The following is an 18855-nucleotide window of genomic DNA, read 5'->3' as shown; positions in this document are numbered from 1 at the left end:
CATACTGTATGTATAGTTGGGGTTATTTTTCCTGATGTGCATTACTTTATACTTATCCACATTAAATTTCATTTGCCATTTTGTTGCCCACTCACTCAGTTTGGTGATATATTTTTGGAGTCACTCACAGTCTGCTTCTGTCTTGACTATCCTAAATAGTTTGGTATCATCTGCAAACTTTACCACCTCACTGCTAACCGCTTTCTCCAGAACATTTATGAATAAGTTGAACAGGATTGGTCCCAGGACTGACCCTTGGGGGACACCACTAGTTACCCCTCTCCATTCTGAAACTTTACCATTTATTCCTACCCTTTGTTTCCTGTCTTTTAACCAGTTCTCAATCCAAGAAAGGACCTTCCCTCTTATCCCATGGCAATGTAATTTACGTAAGAGCCTTTGGTTAGGGACCTTGTCAAAGGTTTTCTGAAAATCTAAGTATACTATATCTACTGGATCCCCCTTGTCTGCATGTTTGTTAACCTCTTCAAAGAACTCTAATAGATTAGTAAGACAAGATTTCCCTTTACAGAAACCATGTTGACTTTTGTCCAACAAATTATGTTCTTCGACATGCCTCACAATTTTATTCTTAACTATTGTTTTGACTAACTTGCCCAGTACTGAAATTAGACTTACTGGTCTGTAATTGCCAGGATCGCCTCTAGAGCCCTTTTTAAATATTGGTGTCACATTGGCTACCTTCCAGTCATCAGGTACAGAAGCCAATTTAAACAGATAATAGTTCAGCAAAATCCCATTTGAGTTCTTTTAGAACCCCTGGATGAATGCCATCCGGTCCCGAATATTTGTTGACATTAAGTTTTTCTATTTGTTCCAAAACCTCCTCTAATGCCAGTTCAATCCAGGACAGTTCCTCAGATTCATCACTCACAAAGGATGGTGCAGATTTCAGAATCTCCCTAACGTCCTCAGCCGTGAAGACTGAAGCAAAGAAATTATTTAGTTTATCCGCAATGGCTTTATCGTCCTTGATTGCTCCTTTTGTATCTCGATCGTCTAGGGGACTCACAGGTTTTTTAGCAGGCTTCCTGCTTCTAATGTACTTAAAAAACATTTTGTTATTTCTGAGTTTTTGGCTAGCTGTTTCTCAAAACCTTTTTTTGCTTTTCTTATTACATTTTTACACTTAATTTGGCAGTGTTTATATTCCTTTCTATTTATCTCACTAGGATTGGACTTCCACTTCTTAAAAGATGTCTTTTTGTCCCTCACTGCTTCTTTTACATGGTAGCTCTTTTTTAGGTCTCTTGCTATGTTTTTTAATTTGGGATATACATTTAAGTTGGGCCTCTATTATGGTGTCTTTAAAAGTTCAATCCTAACTCCTGCCCCTGCCCGGAGCAGGAGGCAAGAGCAAAGGATGCGCGTGCGCCTCTCCCCATTCCTCCCAGCTGGCAAGTTAAGAACAAGGGGCAAGAACAGCCCGCCAAAGCTGTGCCATGCTCCAGCGAGGCTTGAACCAAGAGGGGCAGCCACCCAGCCAGCTGGCCACAGCAATTTATTCTTAGAGATGCCGCAATCAACTGGTCGATTGTGATCAACGGGTTCGTGACCACAGATGCAGATGAAGATGTGGATATGTCTGAAGAACAATGTGGCTCAACTTTGCAATGTATCATTCGTCAAGACTCTCTCTCTATGCCTTTTAGTGTAAGTGTGATTTAACAAGTAAATTCCAAAGCTGTTTGCTATGTGGGATATTGCTAGAAAAAAAGTTTAGCTTAGCCAATGGCTTGTTTAATTAGCTAATTAGGTTTAGAATCTATCACCCAAATATACAGTACAGAAAGATGAAGTAAAAGAAATCTAGAGTTACCAGTTGCTAATGTGTGTCATTTTCTTATTTTATATTACAGAGTACATTCCCCTTATTTTGGAACATCATGGTCACAGACCAGAATGGTGATACGATAAGTCTATTCCCTATTTTACTTCAGCATTACTCAGCTTTCCCAAAGATACACCATCCTCAACTTGTTTTCAATGGGGCCAATTCCAAAACTAAGTGCACTCTAAACCAGGGCTATGCAACCCAGGGCCCGTGGGCCACATACAGCCCATTTGTTTGTGGCCCACAAAGCAGTTTGGGTTTATGTGGGGCTCAACACATGGCCAGCGCGTGGGATCCTTTGAACATGGCCTCCACTGGGAACACGTGCTACAACAGTGAGGCATCTCCCAGGCAGGGTGAGCACTGAAAGACGCAAGCAGGCGGGCTGGCTGGAACAGACGGGTACAGGGTATCGGCATTTCTAGCCCCCAGGGAGGAGGTATCGGGAGCTCTGGGGCATTGTGGGAAGTGCTGGCTGCTTAGCCTTGTGGGCAGAGCCTGAGAGATGCTGACTGGCTCACACTGGCCACGATTGGGTCCGGCACCCTGACTTAATGTTTAATCTTTTTATTCATGCCTGTCAGTGTGAAAGAAGCTATTTGCATATATATTTGCATGTATATGCAACCAACTTAAGTTGCAGCCCTTGGCATGTGCTGTGAGTATCATTGTGGCCCCCGGGGCTTCCAAAGTTGTGTAGTCCTGCTCTATACACAGTCTTAGCTTTTTTGGTATATTGGAATCAGATCTGCATCAAAATGACAGTGGGAGTGGGGGAAGATGAGAGCTAGTTATGGCAGTTTTAAGGACACTGCACATTTAGTGTTCTAAGGACTTGTCTGTTAGAGTTAATAAAATCTGAAAATTAAAGAAAAATAGTTTAAGAACAGTCATCAGCCAGCAACTTGGGAGACTGCTGCAATTGCAAACGTGAAACATTTATGTACCATTTAAGATTTAGTTTAATAAAATAAAGTGTTATTGTGTTTCTGTGTGTGATTTAGTTCTTACCATTCCTAATGTACTGCTGCAGCATCTGCAACTTGACACAGGTAATGAATACTATGTACTATTTTCTAAATTAATAAAAATCTATCCACAAAGTGTACCCTCTGAGATGTTGTAAGATGTTGTATTGAGAGGTACATTAACATGTTTTAGTGATCACATTTGCACCATTATTTAAAGAAATATGTGAAGAACTATCAGTGGGAAACTTGATTTAAATCAATACTTTTTTTTGGTGATTTTAATCAATCCACCCTGCCTTAAGATGTATTGTATATTCCTCAACTTGCCAGTAGGTGGAACTGTAACCATAAGAAATACAGATAGTACAATATTTAATAAAAATTAGGGGAAAGAAAATAATATCACTTTTTTGGCTTCAGACATTCTTCAGTTTCTCTTCTCTGATCTATGATGATTTGTGATTATGATGAGCTATGATGACTATTTTAGTTTACATAAAAAATCAAATATCAGCAGGAATATGAAAAAACAACCACAACCATCACTAGCATTTTTTTAAAGTAAAAAATAATAAAGCAAGTTTTTTGTAATGTGACTAATATTTTTAAAGTATAATGAAACTGGTTTTTGTTTTTTTGGGAGAACATGTACATTCTTTAATAAGCTCGACCAAAGAAACAGAAGGGAGAGCGAAAGAAACAGAGAACTTCCTTTTAAAAATCAATTTAATGTTTTTCTCTCTCATTGCCAGGGACTCCTGAGTACCAAACTTGGCTCTGATGAGTCCCTCTATGACCTTAGCATGTTGCGTCACCCTTCTTTCTACATTTTCCCATATCCAAAATTCTGGGAATCCCTCACAAGAATGCTATGAAGATTAATGGGGCATTATCTAATTGAAATATTACCATATTGATCACTGTTATGCATTTGCAACAAATTTTGTACAAAATGAGGCATGCAAGTCATCTATGGAACAGTTATAATCTGTTGCATATGATTATATCATCTGTATACATGTATCCTTTTTGTATGTGAAGATATGAATACCAGATGTGTGTACCTGCATTTCAAATGATTGGCCTCCATGGTAAGACCAATGAGGTATTTACAGAGCACATTGTGAAGGGACTATTCTTGAAGGACCATTCAACTTGTAACACTTAGGGTGTGTCTAGACTACATGCCTCCTTCGACGGAGGCATGTAGATTAGCCAGATCGGAAGAGGGAAATGAAGCCACGATTAAAATAATCGCGGCTTCATTTAAATTTAAATGGCTGCCCCGATCTGCCGATCAGCTGTTTGTCGGCAGATCGGGGGAGTCTGGACGCGATGCCCCGACAAAGAAGCCTTTCTTCATCGACACAGGTAAGCCTGGTTTCACGAGGCTTACCTGTGTCGATGAAGAAAGGCTTCTTTGTCGGGGCATCGCGTCCAGACTCCCCCGATCTGCCGACAAACAGCTGATCGGCAGATCGGGGCGGCCATTTAAATTTAAATGAAGCCGCGATTATTTTAATCGCGGCTTCATTTCCCTCTTCCGATCTGGCTAATCTACATGCCTCCGTCGAAGGAGGCATGTAGTCTAGACACACCCTTAGAGTATGTCTACACTGCATTCCTCTTTCGAGAGAGGAATGCAAATACAGCTGAGCAAAATTGCAAATGAAGCGCGGATTTGAATTTCCCACGCTTCATTTGCATAATTGCGTCCTGGCGCTTTTTCGAAATACCCTATTTCGAGATAAAAAACGCCCTGTAGATGTGGTTATTTCTAGAAAAAAACCTTATTTCAAAATAATCCTTACCAAGTGAGGGTTATTTTGAAAAAAGGTTTTTTCTTGAAATAACCATGTCTACACAGCGTTTTTTATCTCGAAATAGGGTATTTTGAAAAAGCGCCAGGACGTGATTATGCAAATGAAGTGTGGGAAATTCAAATCCGTGCTTCATTTGCAATTTTGCTCAGCTGCACTTGCATTCCTCTCTTGAAGGAGGAATGCAGTGTAGACATCCCCTTAGATCACAGAAAATCATAAGAATCTACTTTTTTGTTAGACTGATTGCAAAAATCCACTCATATCTGAATCCACTGTTTTTCGTGGTGATACAAAAAGCTGGAATGACTCTTGGAACTGCTTTTATGACATCTCCTTAACCAGTGTAATGAGATGGAAGTTACATTTGTGACTGCTTTGCTAAGAGGGAATAACCTTTCAGGATGGCTACATCTACACTGGCCCCAAATTCCGGAAAAGGGATGCAAAGCAGGTAAGTCAGAATAGGGAAATCCGCGGGGGATTTAAATATCCCCCGCGGATTTAAATAAGCATGTCCGCCGCTTTTTTTCCGGCTTGGGGAAAAGCTGGAAAAAAGCATCTAGACTGGCGCGATCCTCCGAAATAAAGCCCTTTTCTGGAGGATCTCTTATTCCTACTTTCAGTTCTCCCTGCTCTTTACTTCCTTCTGAGACGATAGAGATTGAAATTAACAAGAATTCTGCTGTTTTAGCATTTCATAGAGCAGATTCCTTGTTATTTCTAACAAGCAGACTACTCACAGGAGCAAGGCAGGCCTTTTGCTCAAAGGGAAATCTCTTACAATCTGGCTGCCATGATCTAAAAGCTTGAACTTCAACAGTTCCCTGCTAAAGAACCCATCTCATCAGCTCCAAGGCATTAGTAGTAGATTAAAAAACCCTATTTGTACATAGTCCAGCCACTGGAAGAAGATAAAGATACAGCTCAGCTTTCAGGTAGGAATAAGAGATCCTCCGGAAAAGGGCTTTAGTCCGGAGGATCGCGCCAGTCTAGACGCTTTTTTCCGGCTTTTTCCCAAGCCGGAAAAAAAGCGGCGGACATGTTTATTTAAATCCGCGGGGGATATTTAAATTCCCCGCGGATTTCCCTATTCTGACTTACCTACTTTGCATCACTTTTCCGGAATTTGGGGCCAGTGTAGACGTAGCCGATATGTTTGTCCTATTTCTCAGCAGCGTGACTGGAATCTGATGTTGTGATCCACAATGGTGTGGTTACAGTTAGTAAATGTCTGCACAACGTTCTGAATGTGGAAAACATGATGTATTAATATTTACTTTCCTAAAATAATTGCAGTGATGACTATATTAAAAAAACACTTGGTGAGAGAGAAAAAGGAAGTGGTTATGGAAAGATAGAGTCCTCTGTCTGACAACGAGATGAAACATTAAAAAGAAAGATATAATAAATACTTCACTCCTTAGGATATTTCTTACAAGGCAGAAAACTAGTCTTGCTCTTTGTTTTATAAAGCACCTTGTACATTTATGATAAAATATACATTTATATATTGATCTTGAGTATCTCCTCAGTTCTCCTCTTCTCAACATACTTTAGCTGTCTTTCTCCTATTGGGCATATTTCTTTAGCACTGATAAATCATAGTACTAAAGCTCCTAATATTAGTATATTGCAACATGATACAAGCTGAGCTGTATCTTTATCTTCTTCCAGTGGCTGGACTATGTACAAATAGGGTTTTTTAATCTACTAATGCCTTGGAGCTGATGAGATGGGTTCTTTAGCAGGGAACTGTTGAAGTTCAAGCTTTTAGATCATGGCAGCCAGATTGTAAGAGATTTCCCCTTTGAGCAAAAGGCCTGCCTTGCTCCTGTGAGTAGTCTGCTTGTTAGAAATAACAGGGAATCTGCTCTATGAAATGCTAAGACAGCAGAATTCTTGTTAATTTCAATCCCTATCATCGCAGAAGGAAGTAAAGAGCAGGGAGAACAGAAGAATGGCATAATGGGGTGACAAGAAATACAACAACAGAGGTTACTGAATGATAGCATTGTATCAGTCCATGACTTTGAGGGCTAATCATTAAAAGTAGGGGGAATCATTAAAAACTTACCATTTGGAATAGTGTTAAAATACGAGCCTTCAATATCCCTATACGTCTCCTATGCTCAGCATACATAATCATTTCTCTGCCATGGGTATTCCTGTAGTGCCCAAGCCCGTTGTATTTCAGATTTTAATCTAGACATATAGGTACAGTAAATATTGTGGCTATCTTTTGGGAGTGCAGGTGTGCAAAAGCGGGTATGGGGACGGCCCTGTGAAATCAATAATACATGCTACCTGCACATAGTAACTGTAGGAATGTCACGCTACCAACAAAACCTAGTCACTGTCTCAGGACACATCCCTTTGCTGGATCTGAAGAAAATTTCTGTGTGTGGTTTGAAGCGTGTCTCTCTCTCCAGCAGAACTTGGTCCTATAGAAAATATTCACCTACCCACCTTGTCTCTCACATGGTTTAGTGTCCTTCTGGATTTGATGTGTAATCATGTCAATCCATTCATCTCAATCACTCTCAAGTGCTAACACAAAAGGCACTCTCCCCTAACATGCTGCAGAGTGCTGAGAGGCATTGTGCCTGGAGTGGTAATTACTGCCATATGCTGGTCTTGGCTATAGATCAGCAATCCACCCACAATTCTGCATTAAGCAATCTTGATCTGAATCAACAGACAACATATGAAGGTATCTAGGATACAATAAGCTTCCACATCTTGACAGGAAGGACAGTTTTGTTTTGTTTTGTTTTGTTTTGATTAAGGTGGAGCAGGGCAAAAGTGAGATTATTTACTCCCTCACAAACTTTACTATATTCCTTGGCCTGAGTACAACACACAGTTAGATCAACAGTAGGTTTAAAGTGTTACAACCAAAATCTGTCATAGACAATCTGGTTGTGCTGTCTAGAAGTCTAAAGTAAATCCCTAAAAGGTCAGCTTTGTGTTCCGAGGGCAACCAGAAGACCTGATGTTGAAGCATTCTCACTGATCTTGAGGATACCTGCTGGAAGCTATTCAGGCATGCTTGTGCATGTAAGCAGCACAAAGAAGGGCTTTGCGCTATGCACCTGGGAGAGACAGTCTGAATATCATGAAAGCTGCTAGCTGCAGCATTGTAAACCACATATGCCAGTGAATAGTACTGAGAGCAGCAGAGTGCAGGAACCCAATAAAGGGCTACTTATCAGACTTACTTAACAGCCATCCTTTAAGAACAAAAATCAGCCTACCCCCTCATTCTTCTTGAGGAGAAGAAAGAGTGTGGCCAAATTACAGTCATTGAGATAATTAATTACTATGGGCCAAAATATCTGTAAAGAAAACCTCCGCTTCTCTCAGAAAAAAAAGGAGGGGAAAAAAAGAAGAGATTAAATTTGGAGGTGCCTGCAGAGAATCCCCTAACTCTTCTTCCTCTCCACTGTGTCGGGCATTATGTCTAGACATCTATTTAGCAAAGGAGTTCTGAAGTAAGGTGAGATCACCCAGTTTAGGTCCATTCCTGCTGGCAGGAACTGGACATTTCAGACACCCAACCTTGTGACTCAGGGTTAGATGGACACTTCACAGCCAGGGTCCCTTTCCCACTTTCTTCGGCAGAGAGAGGGGTAAGCCTCTACCATTTTCCAAGGCTTCCAAAGCCAAGGCCTGAATATAGCTCCTCAGTATAAAACACTGGCTGCCTTCCTCACTCAGAGACTGGAAACAAACGGTATGTCTGAGCCAAATCCATGCCTGTTGTATATCCAAGAAGCTTAATTGATTTACACAGAAATATGCCAGTTCACACTAGGCAAGGCTCTTGGCTCAGGGTTGATGAAAGAGGTGGGATTTGGCACCAGATCTCTTGCCCTTAGCAGGTCCTTCATTGACACTCAAGGAGCAGACCTTCCCGTTTTCCATAGTGGCTCACCAAGCCACAGAACACTGGCCTACATGGTGGCACTTGATCTCTGTCATCATTGTCTTTTTTGGGTGTAAAGTGATGAAGCTGATGTGACTTTTGCTGTGGTACTACCTGGAATGAAAGAAAGCAAGGGAGGCATCACACCGCACTCAGTTATTTAATTGACATTGCCCAAAATTCCGTAAAGCTTCAATGTAACTCTTCAGCCAGCAGCTATGTTTTATTGGTCCTGATTCCCATTTACATAAAGGCCCCTTTATCCCATCCTAGCAGTGTGAAAGGGCCTTACAGTAGAAAGTAAATGCATGTACATTCATTTAAAGTCCCCTTTACGTTGCTTTAGCAGCATAAAGGGGCCACAAATGTCAATGAGGATCAGGCACATTATTTATACAGCAGCAACGGTGCAGTGAATGCTTTTATGGATGAGAGGAGAGGGTCCCTGTCTCAGAGAGCTTGCAATCTAAAAAGAGCACATGTAGATGAAGCGCAGAGATGGGATCCAAAAGCACAAGTTGACAATACCATACAACTGGTCAGTGACAATCATTTTTACGCTGTTTTTTAAAAATGATTTTCTAATGGCTACTTTGCTGATGCTTTATAAAGGGGAGGACTAAGGTTTTACAGGCCTTGTGGAAGAGGAGATGTGGAAGAGACATGTGAAGGAAGAGTGCAAATAGATTTGGGAGTAGGGAGCTCAGTTTGCTGTGATTCTCAGGATAGCTCCTAACTTGAACTATGCTGTCTCTAGAAAAACAAAACCAAACCAAACCCCAGAGATGCAGAAGGAAAGAAAGCTCCTTTAGTGTGGACACGCTAAATCAAACACTGAGGGCACCCCATCAATGCTAATGCTTCTTGCTGTTATAAGGAGTAAGGGAAGTCAACAGGAGTGTTTCTCCTATCGACCTCCCACTGCAAGGACAGCTCCCTAGCTCGGCTTAAAGTATGTCAATTCCAGCTACAATATTTAGGTAGCTGGAACTGTGTACCTTAAGCCAACCTTTCCCCATAAAGTAGACCTCCCTGAGGAAATAAACATGCTGAGATAAAGAGGTCAGGGTCTTAAATTCATCCCCACTAACTGAAATACATATCAGCATTTGCTCTGGCATTGGAAGATAGATTGCTTTTCCAGCAAAGTCAAAGCAGCCAAGAAAAGAGTTATACCATTCACAGGCATATAATGGTGGGACGGGGAAAATCTTCAAAACCCCAAGTACAGGTGATGTCCTCAAGATTTATTCACCTGAGCATCAAAGTTGAGTGGCTAAGCCTGAGAAGACTTGCCAAAGCAAGAATAGACAATAAAAACCAAGAAGCAACTAAGTCACGTTACCTTTTCTTCCGTTATTACGTTGCAGCTGTGGGCTTTCAGAAGCAGTTCCCTCTTCTCCTCCAGTCTTGGGCATGAAGAGAAAGAATTACTTCTGGGAGGCTGCCGTTTCTTATCAACTGGCTCCACTGGGTCAAGTTCTACGTCACTCCAAGCCTAATCACCAGATAAGAATTATTTCAAACCATTCCATTATTTCCAGCTTTTTAATTTTTTTAATGCTTTTGTGTGAAGACCAAATGAGGGTACCCTAAAATGGGTCATATAGTGCATCCTGATGAATCTCCCATTGGACAAGCTTTATTCCATATCGGACAGGTTAAATCACAGAAGTCATTTTAGGATTGTCATCTGATGTGCTGATCAAGGCACTGAGCCCATGTTCCTGCCCTCTGGGGCTCCCCACCATCCTGCCCTGTTGGGCCTAAAGCTTTGGTCTTCCCCAGCCAAGGCATAGAGTTGGGGTAACCAGCCTCCAGCAGCGCAACAGAGACACTGAACCAACTCAGCTCTGGGAGGACTCAGCTATAATGTCTTTGACAACACGTAGGAACACTGCCCCCAAAGAGAACCAAAATGCCAAATAAAGTTGTCTTATTATACATACAAGTTTTACACAGAGAAAGCTTATATCTTTGTCCTCTTTATCAATGAAAGTGAGATATGTACAGTGTTTGCTCACCCCAGGTAACAATTATAGACCCTGGGCTTGATAATAAGTGTTTTTATTAAATATAGAAAGCAGATTATACTGATTGCAAGTGAAAGAGACAGATTATAGTAAATTACCAACTAAACAAAACACACTAGCTAAGCTTAATACATTAAGAAAAGGTGTTACAAGCTATATTCTTTACCCTTGTTCCTATCTCAGGCCAAGGTTTATCTTTTTCTGATCCGGGCCCAGCAACTTTGCCTTCATCCTTTCCCTACAGTTCTTTGTTTCAAGGTCTTTTCATGTGTATCCTCTTAGGATGGGGAGGCAATTTCAAAAGCCAGCTGAAGAAAAAAGACTGATTGATTGCTTTCCATTCCTTAATAGTCTTTTCCTAAGGCACGAACCCTTTGTTTTATCTTCCCTTCCCCTTGGAAAAATACCGGAGTCAAGATTGATTCCGGCATCAGGTGGCAATGTTCCCTCTAATATTTCCCATTCATGGGTGAAATAAATTTTCATGTGCACCAAGGCATTTGCTGAAGTGCACTGCCAATAGAAACATATGCTGCTGGCTATGAGAAACGGAGGGTACGTCTACACTACAAAGTTAGTTCGAACTAATGGACGTTAGTTCGAACTAACTTTGATAGGCGCTACACTAGCGCTCCGCTAGTTCGAATTTAATTCGAACTAGCGGAGCGCTTAGTTCGAACTAGGAAAACCTCATTTTACGAGGATTAAGCCTAGTTCGAACTAGCTAGTTTGAATTAAGGGGTGTGTAGCCCCTTAATTCAAACTAGTGGGAAGCTAGCCCTACCCAGGTTTCCCTGATGGCCACTCTGGCCAACACCAGGGAAACTCGTCTGCCCCCCTCCCAGCCCCAGACCCCTTAAAGGGGCACGGGCTGGCTACGGTGCCCGTGCCAGGTGCAAGCCTGCCAGCACCCAGCCAGCAGACCCTGTACCTGGCACGGATCGAGCCACCCACCCGATGCCCCCCAGCCCTCCCCCTCTTCCTGGGACTAGGCTGGCGGCTCCCGGGAGCTTGCCCGGGACCGCAAGAGGCGGGCACCCACCTGGGCTACTGCGGACATCGTGGACCTCGTCCTAGGCACAGGAAAGTGGCCGGCTAGGGCAGGAGAGCTGCCAGCCTGGCCACCCAGGAGCAGGTGTGCATGAAAATCAAGGTGGTCCACTGAGACCCCCGACCGCCGACCCTGAGCTTACAATGGCCGTACTGGGTCAGACCAAAGGTCCACCTAGCCCAGTAGCCTGTCTGCCGACAGTGGCCAACCCTAGGGTCCCTGGAGGGGATGGACCGAAGACAGTGACCAAGCCATTTGTCTCGTGCCATCCCTCTCCAGCCTTCCACAAACCTTGGGCAGGGACACCACTCCTACCCCCTGGCTAATACCACTCCATGGACCCAACCTCCATGACTTGATCTCACTTCCCTTTAAACTCTGTTCCAGTTCTAGCCTTCACAGCCTCCTGCAGCAAGGAGTTCCACAGGTTGACTCTTTGCTTTGTGAAGAACAACTTTCTGTTACTAGTTTGAAGCCTGCTACCCATTCCTTTCCTTTGGTGTCCTCTAGTCCTTCTTTATGGGAACTAATGGAGAACTTTTCTGTATGCACCCTCTCCACCCAACTCCTGCTTTTAGAGACCTCTATCCTGTCCCCCCTCCGTCTCCTCTTTTCTAAGCTGAAAAGTCCCAGTCTCTTTAGCCTCTCTTCATATGGGACCTGTTCCCAACTCCTGATCATTTTAGTTGCCCTCCCCTCTCCCACTCTCTCTCTTCCCTCCTCCCACCTCCTTTTCCCAGTCTCCCCCAGTTTTGTTCAATAAAGACAGATTCCATTTTTGACCACAATTGTCCTTTATTTTGTACATCAAGAAAAGGGGCTAGGGAAGGGTAAGTGGAAGGAGGTGAGGGAGGAATGGGGTACGTGCCCCCGATGGGGAGGACTGGGCTGGCTCTGTGGGCTTCTGGGGGTGGAAGCTCTCCTGAAGCCCCCCAATTGCCCCCTCTCCCCAGATGGCAGCCTGCGGCAAGTGCAGCCGGGCTGATGGCCGAGTGCTGTGATGTGCCCAGTGTGGGTACTCCGGGCAATCCAAGCCAGGACTGCTTTGCCAGCGGGACACCCCTGAGAACTGTCTGTCCGGGGTGGGGGTCGGACCCTTTAAGCACAGCCCTCAGCTAGCCTGAGACAGCATCTCCACGCTCTAAGTCCTCCTCTGATATGTTACATGATGTATTTTGCCTAAAACGTCTTTTAGTTATTCTAAGCCAATGTTCATAAAGATTTGTCACTTTGGAAGCAGGGTTTATAAAACAGTGCACCCATTTGCACCCTGAATTTTTATTCACCTTTTGATATCTGTGATATAAAGATGCACGTGTGTGTGTGTGTGGATTTTTATTTTTTAATTTTATTTTTTTTTGCAACTAGACATTAGATATCAAGTAGCAGAGAAAGAGTACAGCCTAGAATGTGGGCAGATACTTCACTTGTCCCAGACCTTACTAGGAATGGAGCTCAGGCTTGATTTGCAACAATTCAGAAGTTCAATTTCTGGACTTTTGTACAAAAATTGTGAATCATGATAAAATTGTGATTCAGACAAAAGGTAGAGACCAAACTGTTTCCCACAGGCACTTGGTTAGGATTTAAAATGAGATCCAGAAGGTGTGAAACTAATGCATTAACATCACTGGATTACTTAGCTCCTTTCATTTCTCCTTCCTAATATGATTATAATTACAGGTGCCATTTTATTTACATCAGAAATGTGCACACTCAGACAAGAGAATTTATTGGGTGGAAACAGCTACATTTCCTTTATGTTGCTGCCAACTTGTGCATTAGCAAATGTGCTCCAAAACTTCACTATGAATTTCTACCACGCAATATTATGCAAAAGCCACCAGGTCACGAAGTGGCATTTTAAAACCATGTTTCTTTTCTGTCAGTGATAGAATATTTTCCTTTGGTCATGTCAAACCAACACAACACTGCATTATGACAGCAGTAATTTTGTCTGAGACCTATAAGCAAAGGTCAGATCCAAGGGATGACACCTTTAAACAACATAACCATCCTATGTCTAGAACGGATAATACTTTAAAAACAACAGCCACCGACTCATCTGAGCTTACAGAAAATTAATGGTGACTAAAAGAACAAAAGAAACTGCTTAGGTCAGGATATAGAGAATGACTACAGTGAACCTCATTTCCATTGATTTACTCATCCTTAAAAAATGTGTTGAGAGGGAAAAATAAGGAGCAAATGAGAATCAAGGAAAATGAAAAAGCTGAAAGCAACAGAAGGATACAAAGGAGAGACGAGAACTGTGTTAAAAGCCTTCCTTTAAAAAAAAAAAATCTTAACACCAGAAAAACTACCTTTCCTGTGCCACTCTTGCATAAACAATATGTACAGGAAGTGACTTACACCTTGATCTAGCAAAGCACTTAAGCAAGTGCTTAACTCGAAGCATGTGACCAGTCCCAAAGACTTTGCTGGATATGGCTCTTAGAGGAGGAAATGTACCTACTTTTCCAGTCAAAAAACTTTACATAGTTTATACAGCAGCCTAGGTTTGCAAAAATAATCTTACATTACTATCCATCTTCTTGCATTCCCCTTATAGACAGAAATGTAATGGCCTGTGAGTATAAATATTTCAATAGGCAAAAGTTTTTACATTTATGTACACTGTAACAAAATTAATTATACACTTTTAACTTAATTAACAATTTCCATTTCCATGGTGTCTGTAGCACTGCACACTAATTATAAAAATGTGTGATTCATAGAGATGGTTCAATAAACAATTGTTGTGGTGTTTCTATCACGTTAAGGTCATTTATCCTATCTTAGTATCAATCAGTTAAATGCTTGGCTGAACAGGGAACCTTTAAAATGTGCCCTTAACGCTGAAAAATGTCCAAGACTTTAAGGTGCAAGTTCCCAGGGGATCTGCAGACAGTGTTCTGCTCCTGGAAAGTTCAGTTCCATTCAGCAATTTTAAAAGCACGAGGAGATTTCACCTGTCTGGTGATTTTGTCTCATAGAATCATAGAACCATAGAGCTGGAAAAGACCTCAGAAGGTCATCAAGTCCAGCCCCCTGCTCTAGGCAGGACCAATCCCAATTAAATCAACCCAGCCAGGGCTTTGTCAAGCCGAGACTTAAACACCTCTAGGGATGGAGACTCCACTACTTCCCTAGGTAACCCATTCCAGTGCTTCACCACCCTCCTAGTGAAATACTGTTTCCTAATATCCAACCTGGACCTCTCCCACTGCAACTTGAGACCATTGCTCCTTGTTCTGCCATCTGTCACTACTGAGAACAACCTCTCTCCATCCTCTTTGGAACCTTCCTTCAGGAAGTTGAAGGCTGCTATCAAATCCCCCCTCACTCTTCGCTTCTGCAGACTAAACAGACCCAACTCCCTCAGCCTCTCCTCATAGGTCATATGCTCCAGCCCCCTAATCATTTTGGTTGCCCTCCGCTGAGCCCTCTCCAATGCGTCCACATCCTTTTTGTAGTGGGGGGTCCAGAACTGGACACAATACTCCAGATGTGGCCTCACCAGAGCTGAATAAAGGGGAATAATGATATCTCTAGATCTGCTGGCAATGCTCCTCTTAATGCAACCTAATATTCCAGTAGCCCTCTTGGCTACAAGGGCACACTGTAGACTCATCTCTAGCTTCTCATCCACTGTAACCCCCAGACCCTTTTCTGCAGAACTACTACTTAGCTGCTTGGTCCCCAGCCTGTAACAATGCTTGGGATTCTTCCGTCCCAAGTGCAGGACTCTGCACTTGTCCTTGTTGAACCTCATCAGCTTTCTTGTGGCCCAGTCCTCCAATTTGTCTAAGTCATTCCGGACCCTATCTCTACCCTTAATCGTATCTACCTCTCCCACCTAGCTTAGTGTCAACTGCAAACTTGCTGAGGGTGCAATCCATCCCCTCATCCAGGACATTAATAAAGATATTGAATAAAACCGGTCCTAGAAACAAACCTTGGGGTAATCTGCTAGAAACCGACCGCCATCCTGACATCGAACCGTTGACCACTACCTACTGGGCCCGGCCTTCTAGCCAGCTTTCTATCCATCTTACCGTACATTTATCCAATCCACATTCCCTTAACTTGCTGGCCGTATCAAAAGCCTTGCTAAAGTCCAGGTATATCACATCCACTGGCTTTCCCATATCCACAGAGCCAGTTACCTCATCATAGAAGCTAATCAGATTGGTCAGGCATGACTTGCCCTGTGTGAATCCATGCTGACTATTCCTAGTCACTTTCCTCTCTTCCAAGTGCCTTATAATATATTCCTTAAGGATCCCTTCCATGAAGCCGACCTTGTCCGTGAATACAGAGGCAAAGAAAGCATTGAATACTTCAGTTTTCCCCACATCATCTGTCACTAGGTTACCTCCTTCATCCAGTAGGGACCCCACACCTTCTCTGATCACCTTCTTCTTGTTAACATGCCTGTAGAAACCTTTCTTGTTATCCTTCACATCCTTTGCCAGTTACAATTCCAATTGTGCTTTCGCCTTCTTGATAACCCCCCGGCATTCTTGAGCTATACATTTATACCCCTCCCTGGTCATTTGTCCAAGTTTCCACTTTTTGTAAGTTTCCCTTTTGTGCTTAAGTTCACCAAGGATTTCCCCCGTAAGCAAATCCGGTCTCCTACCATGTTTGCCTCTCTTGCAAACCATCAGGATGGTTTCTTTCTGTGCCTTCAATAAGGCTTCTTTAAAATACTGCCAGCTGTCCTGGACTCCTTTCCCCTTCATGTTAGCATCCCAGGGGATTCTGCCCATCAGGTGTCTGAGGGAGTCAAAATCTGATTTTCTGAAGTCCAAGCTGTGTATTTTACTACTCTCTTTTCTTCCTTTGGTCAGGATCCTGATCTCATTTATATATACAAATGAGATCAGGATCCTAAATATATATCAGGATCATAAATATATATATTTATGAGATGCAATCCCATAAGAACATAACATGGCCATACTGGGTGAGACCAAAGGTTCATCTAGTTCAGTAGCCTGTCTGCTGACAGTGGCCAGTGCCAGGTGCCCCAGAGAGGGTGGACTGAAGACAATGATCAAGTGATTTGTCTCGTGCCATCCATCTCCAGCCTCTGACAAACAGAGGCCAGGGGCACCATTCCTTGCCCCCTGGCTAATAGTCTTTTATGGACCTAACCTCCACGAATTTATCTAGCTCTTTTTAAGACTCTATTATAGTCTTAGCCTTCACAGCCTCCTCTGGCAAGGAATTCCACAGGTTGACTGTGCGCTGTTTGAAGAACTTTTGCTTATTAGTTTTAAACCTGCTACCCATTAATTTCATTTGGTGTCCTCTAGTTCTTATATTATGGGAACAAGTAAATAACTTTTCTTTATTCACCGTCTCCACACTACTCATGATTTTATATACCTCTATAATATTCCCCCTTCAGTCTCCTCTTTTCTAAGTCTCTTTAGCCTTTCCTCACATGGGATCTGTTCCAAGCCCCTAATAATTTTAGTTGCCCTTTTCTGAACCTTTTCTAATGCCAAAATATCTTTTTTGAGGGGAGGAGACCACATCTGTACACAGTATTCAAGATGTGGGTGTACTATAGTTTTATATAGGGGCAGTAAGATATTCTGTGTCTTATTTTCTATCCCTTTTAAAATAATTCCTAGCATCCTATTTGCTTTTTTGACTGCCACTGCACACTGCATGGACCTTTTAAGAGAACTATCCACGATAATGCCAAGATCTCTTTCCTGATTAGTCGTAGCTAAATTAGCCCCCATCATATTGTATGTATAGTTGGGGTTATTTTTTCCAATGTGCATTAACTTATCCACATTAAATTTCATTTGCCATTCTGTTGCCCTATCACTCAGTTTGGTGAAATCTTTTTGAAGTTCTTCACAGTCTGCTTTGGTCTTGATTACCTTGAACACTTTAGTATTGTCCGCAAACTTTGCCACCTCACTGCTTACCCCTTTCTCTAGATCGTTTATAAATAAATTGAACAGAATTGGTCCTAGGACTGACCCTTGCAGAACACCACTAGTTACCCCTCTCCATTCTGAAAATTTACCATTTATTCCTACCCTTTGTTTCCTGTCTTTTAACCAGTTCTCAGTCCATGAAAGGATCTTACCTCTTATCTTTTGACAACCTAATTTACCAAGAGCCTTTGGTGAGGGACCCTGTCAAAGGCTTTCTGGAAATCTTAAGTATATTATATCTACTGGATCCCCCTTGTCTGCATGTTTGTTAACCCCTTCAAAGAACTCTAATAGATTAGTAAGACATGATTTCCCTTTACAGAAGACATACTGATTTTTGTCCAACAAATTATGTCCTTCTACATGCCTGACAATTTTATTCTTTACTATTGTTTTGACTAATTTGCCTGGTACTGAAGTTAGACTTACCAGTCTGTAATTGCCAGGATCGCCTCTCGAGCCCTTTTTAAATATTGGCGTTATGTTACCTGTCTTCCAGTCCTTGGTTACAGAAGCTGATTTAAAGGATAGGTTACAAGCCACAGTTAATAGTTCCGCAATTTCACATTTGAGGTCTTTCAGAACCCTTGGGTGAATGCCGTCCGGTCCTGGTGATTTGTTACTGTTAAGTTTTTCAATTTGTTCCAAAACCTCCTCTAATGACACTTCAATCCAGGACAGTTCCTCAGATTCATCACCCACAAAGGACGGTGCAGGTTTGGGAATCTCCCCAACGTCCTCAGCCATGAAGACTGAGGCAAAGAAATTATTTAGTTTATCCGCAATGGCTTTGTCGTCCTTGATTGCTCCTTTTGTATTTCGTTCTTCCAGGGGCCCCACTGGTTTTTTAGCAGGCTTCCTGCTTCTAATGTACTTTAAAAATATTTTGCTAATACTTTTTAAGTTTCTGGCTAGCCAAACCTTTTTTGGCTTTTTCTATTACATTTTTTACACTTAATTTGGCAGTGTTTATGTTTCTTTCTATTTACCTCACTAGGACTGGACTTCCACTTTTTAAAAGAAACTTTTTTCTCTCTCACTCACTACTTCTTTTACATGGTTGTTAAGCCACGGTGGCTCCTTTTTAGGTCTCTTACTGTGCTTTTTAATTTGGGTATACATTTAAGTTCGGCCTCTATTATGGTGTCTTTGAAAAGTTTCCATGAAGCTTGCAGGGATTTTACTCTAGTCACTGTACCCTTTAATTTCTGTTTAACTATCCTCCTCATTT

At 42.2% G+C, this 18855-nt stretch overlaps 1 protein-coding gene across 3 annotated transcripts in view; it reads right to left on the bottom strand.

Annotated features, from left to right (window-relative positions):
• LOC102450363 (melanopsin-like) overlaps nucleotides 1-18855 on the bottom strand; it is a 95553-nt gene that overhangs the window by 11935 nt on the left and 64763 nt on the right. For all 3 annotated transcript variants that reach the window (XM_075929613.1, XM_075929614.1, XM_075929615.1), the window contains one exon: nucleotides 9920-10072. In XM_075929613.1, coding sequence (XP_075785728.1) covers nucleotides 9920-10072 — 153 coding nt within the window. The remainder of the gene's footprint in view (nucleotides 1-9919; nucleotides 10073-18855) is intronic.

Source organism: Pelodiscus sinensis, chromosome 5, assembly GCF_049634645.1.
Source record: "Pelodiscus sinensis isolate JC-2024 chromosome 5, ASM4963464v1, whole genome shotgun sequence".
Lineage (NCBI taxonomy): Eukaryota > Metazoa > Chordata > Testudines > Trionychidae > Pelodiscus > Pelodiscus sinensis.
Note: the sequence above shows the minus strand (reverse complement) of the source record. Positions and strands in the feature narration are given on the sequence as shown.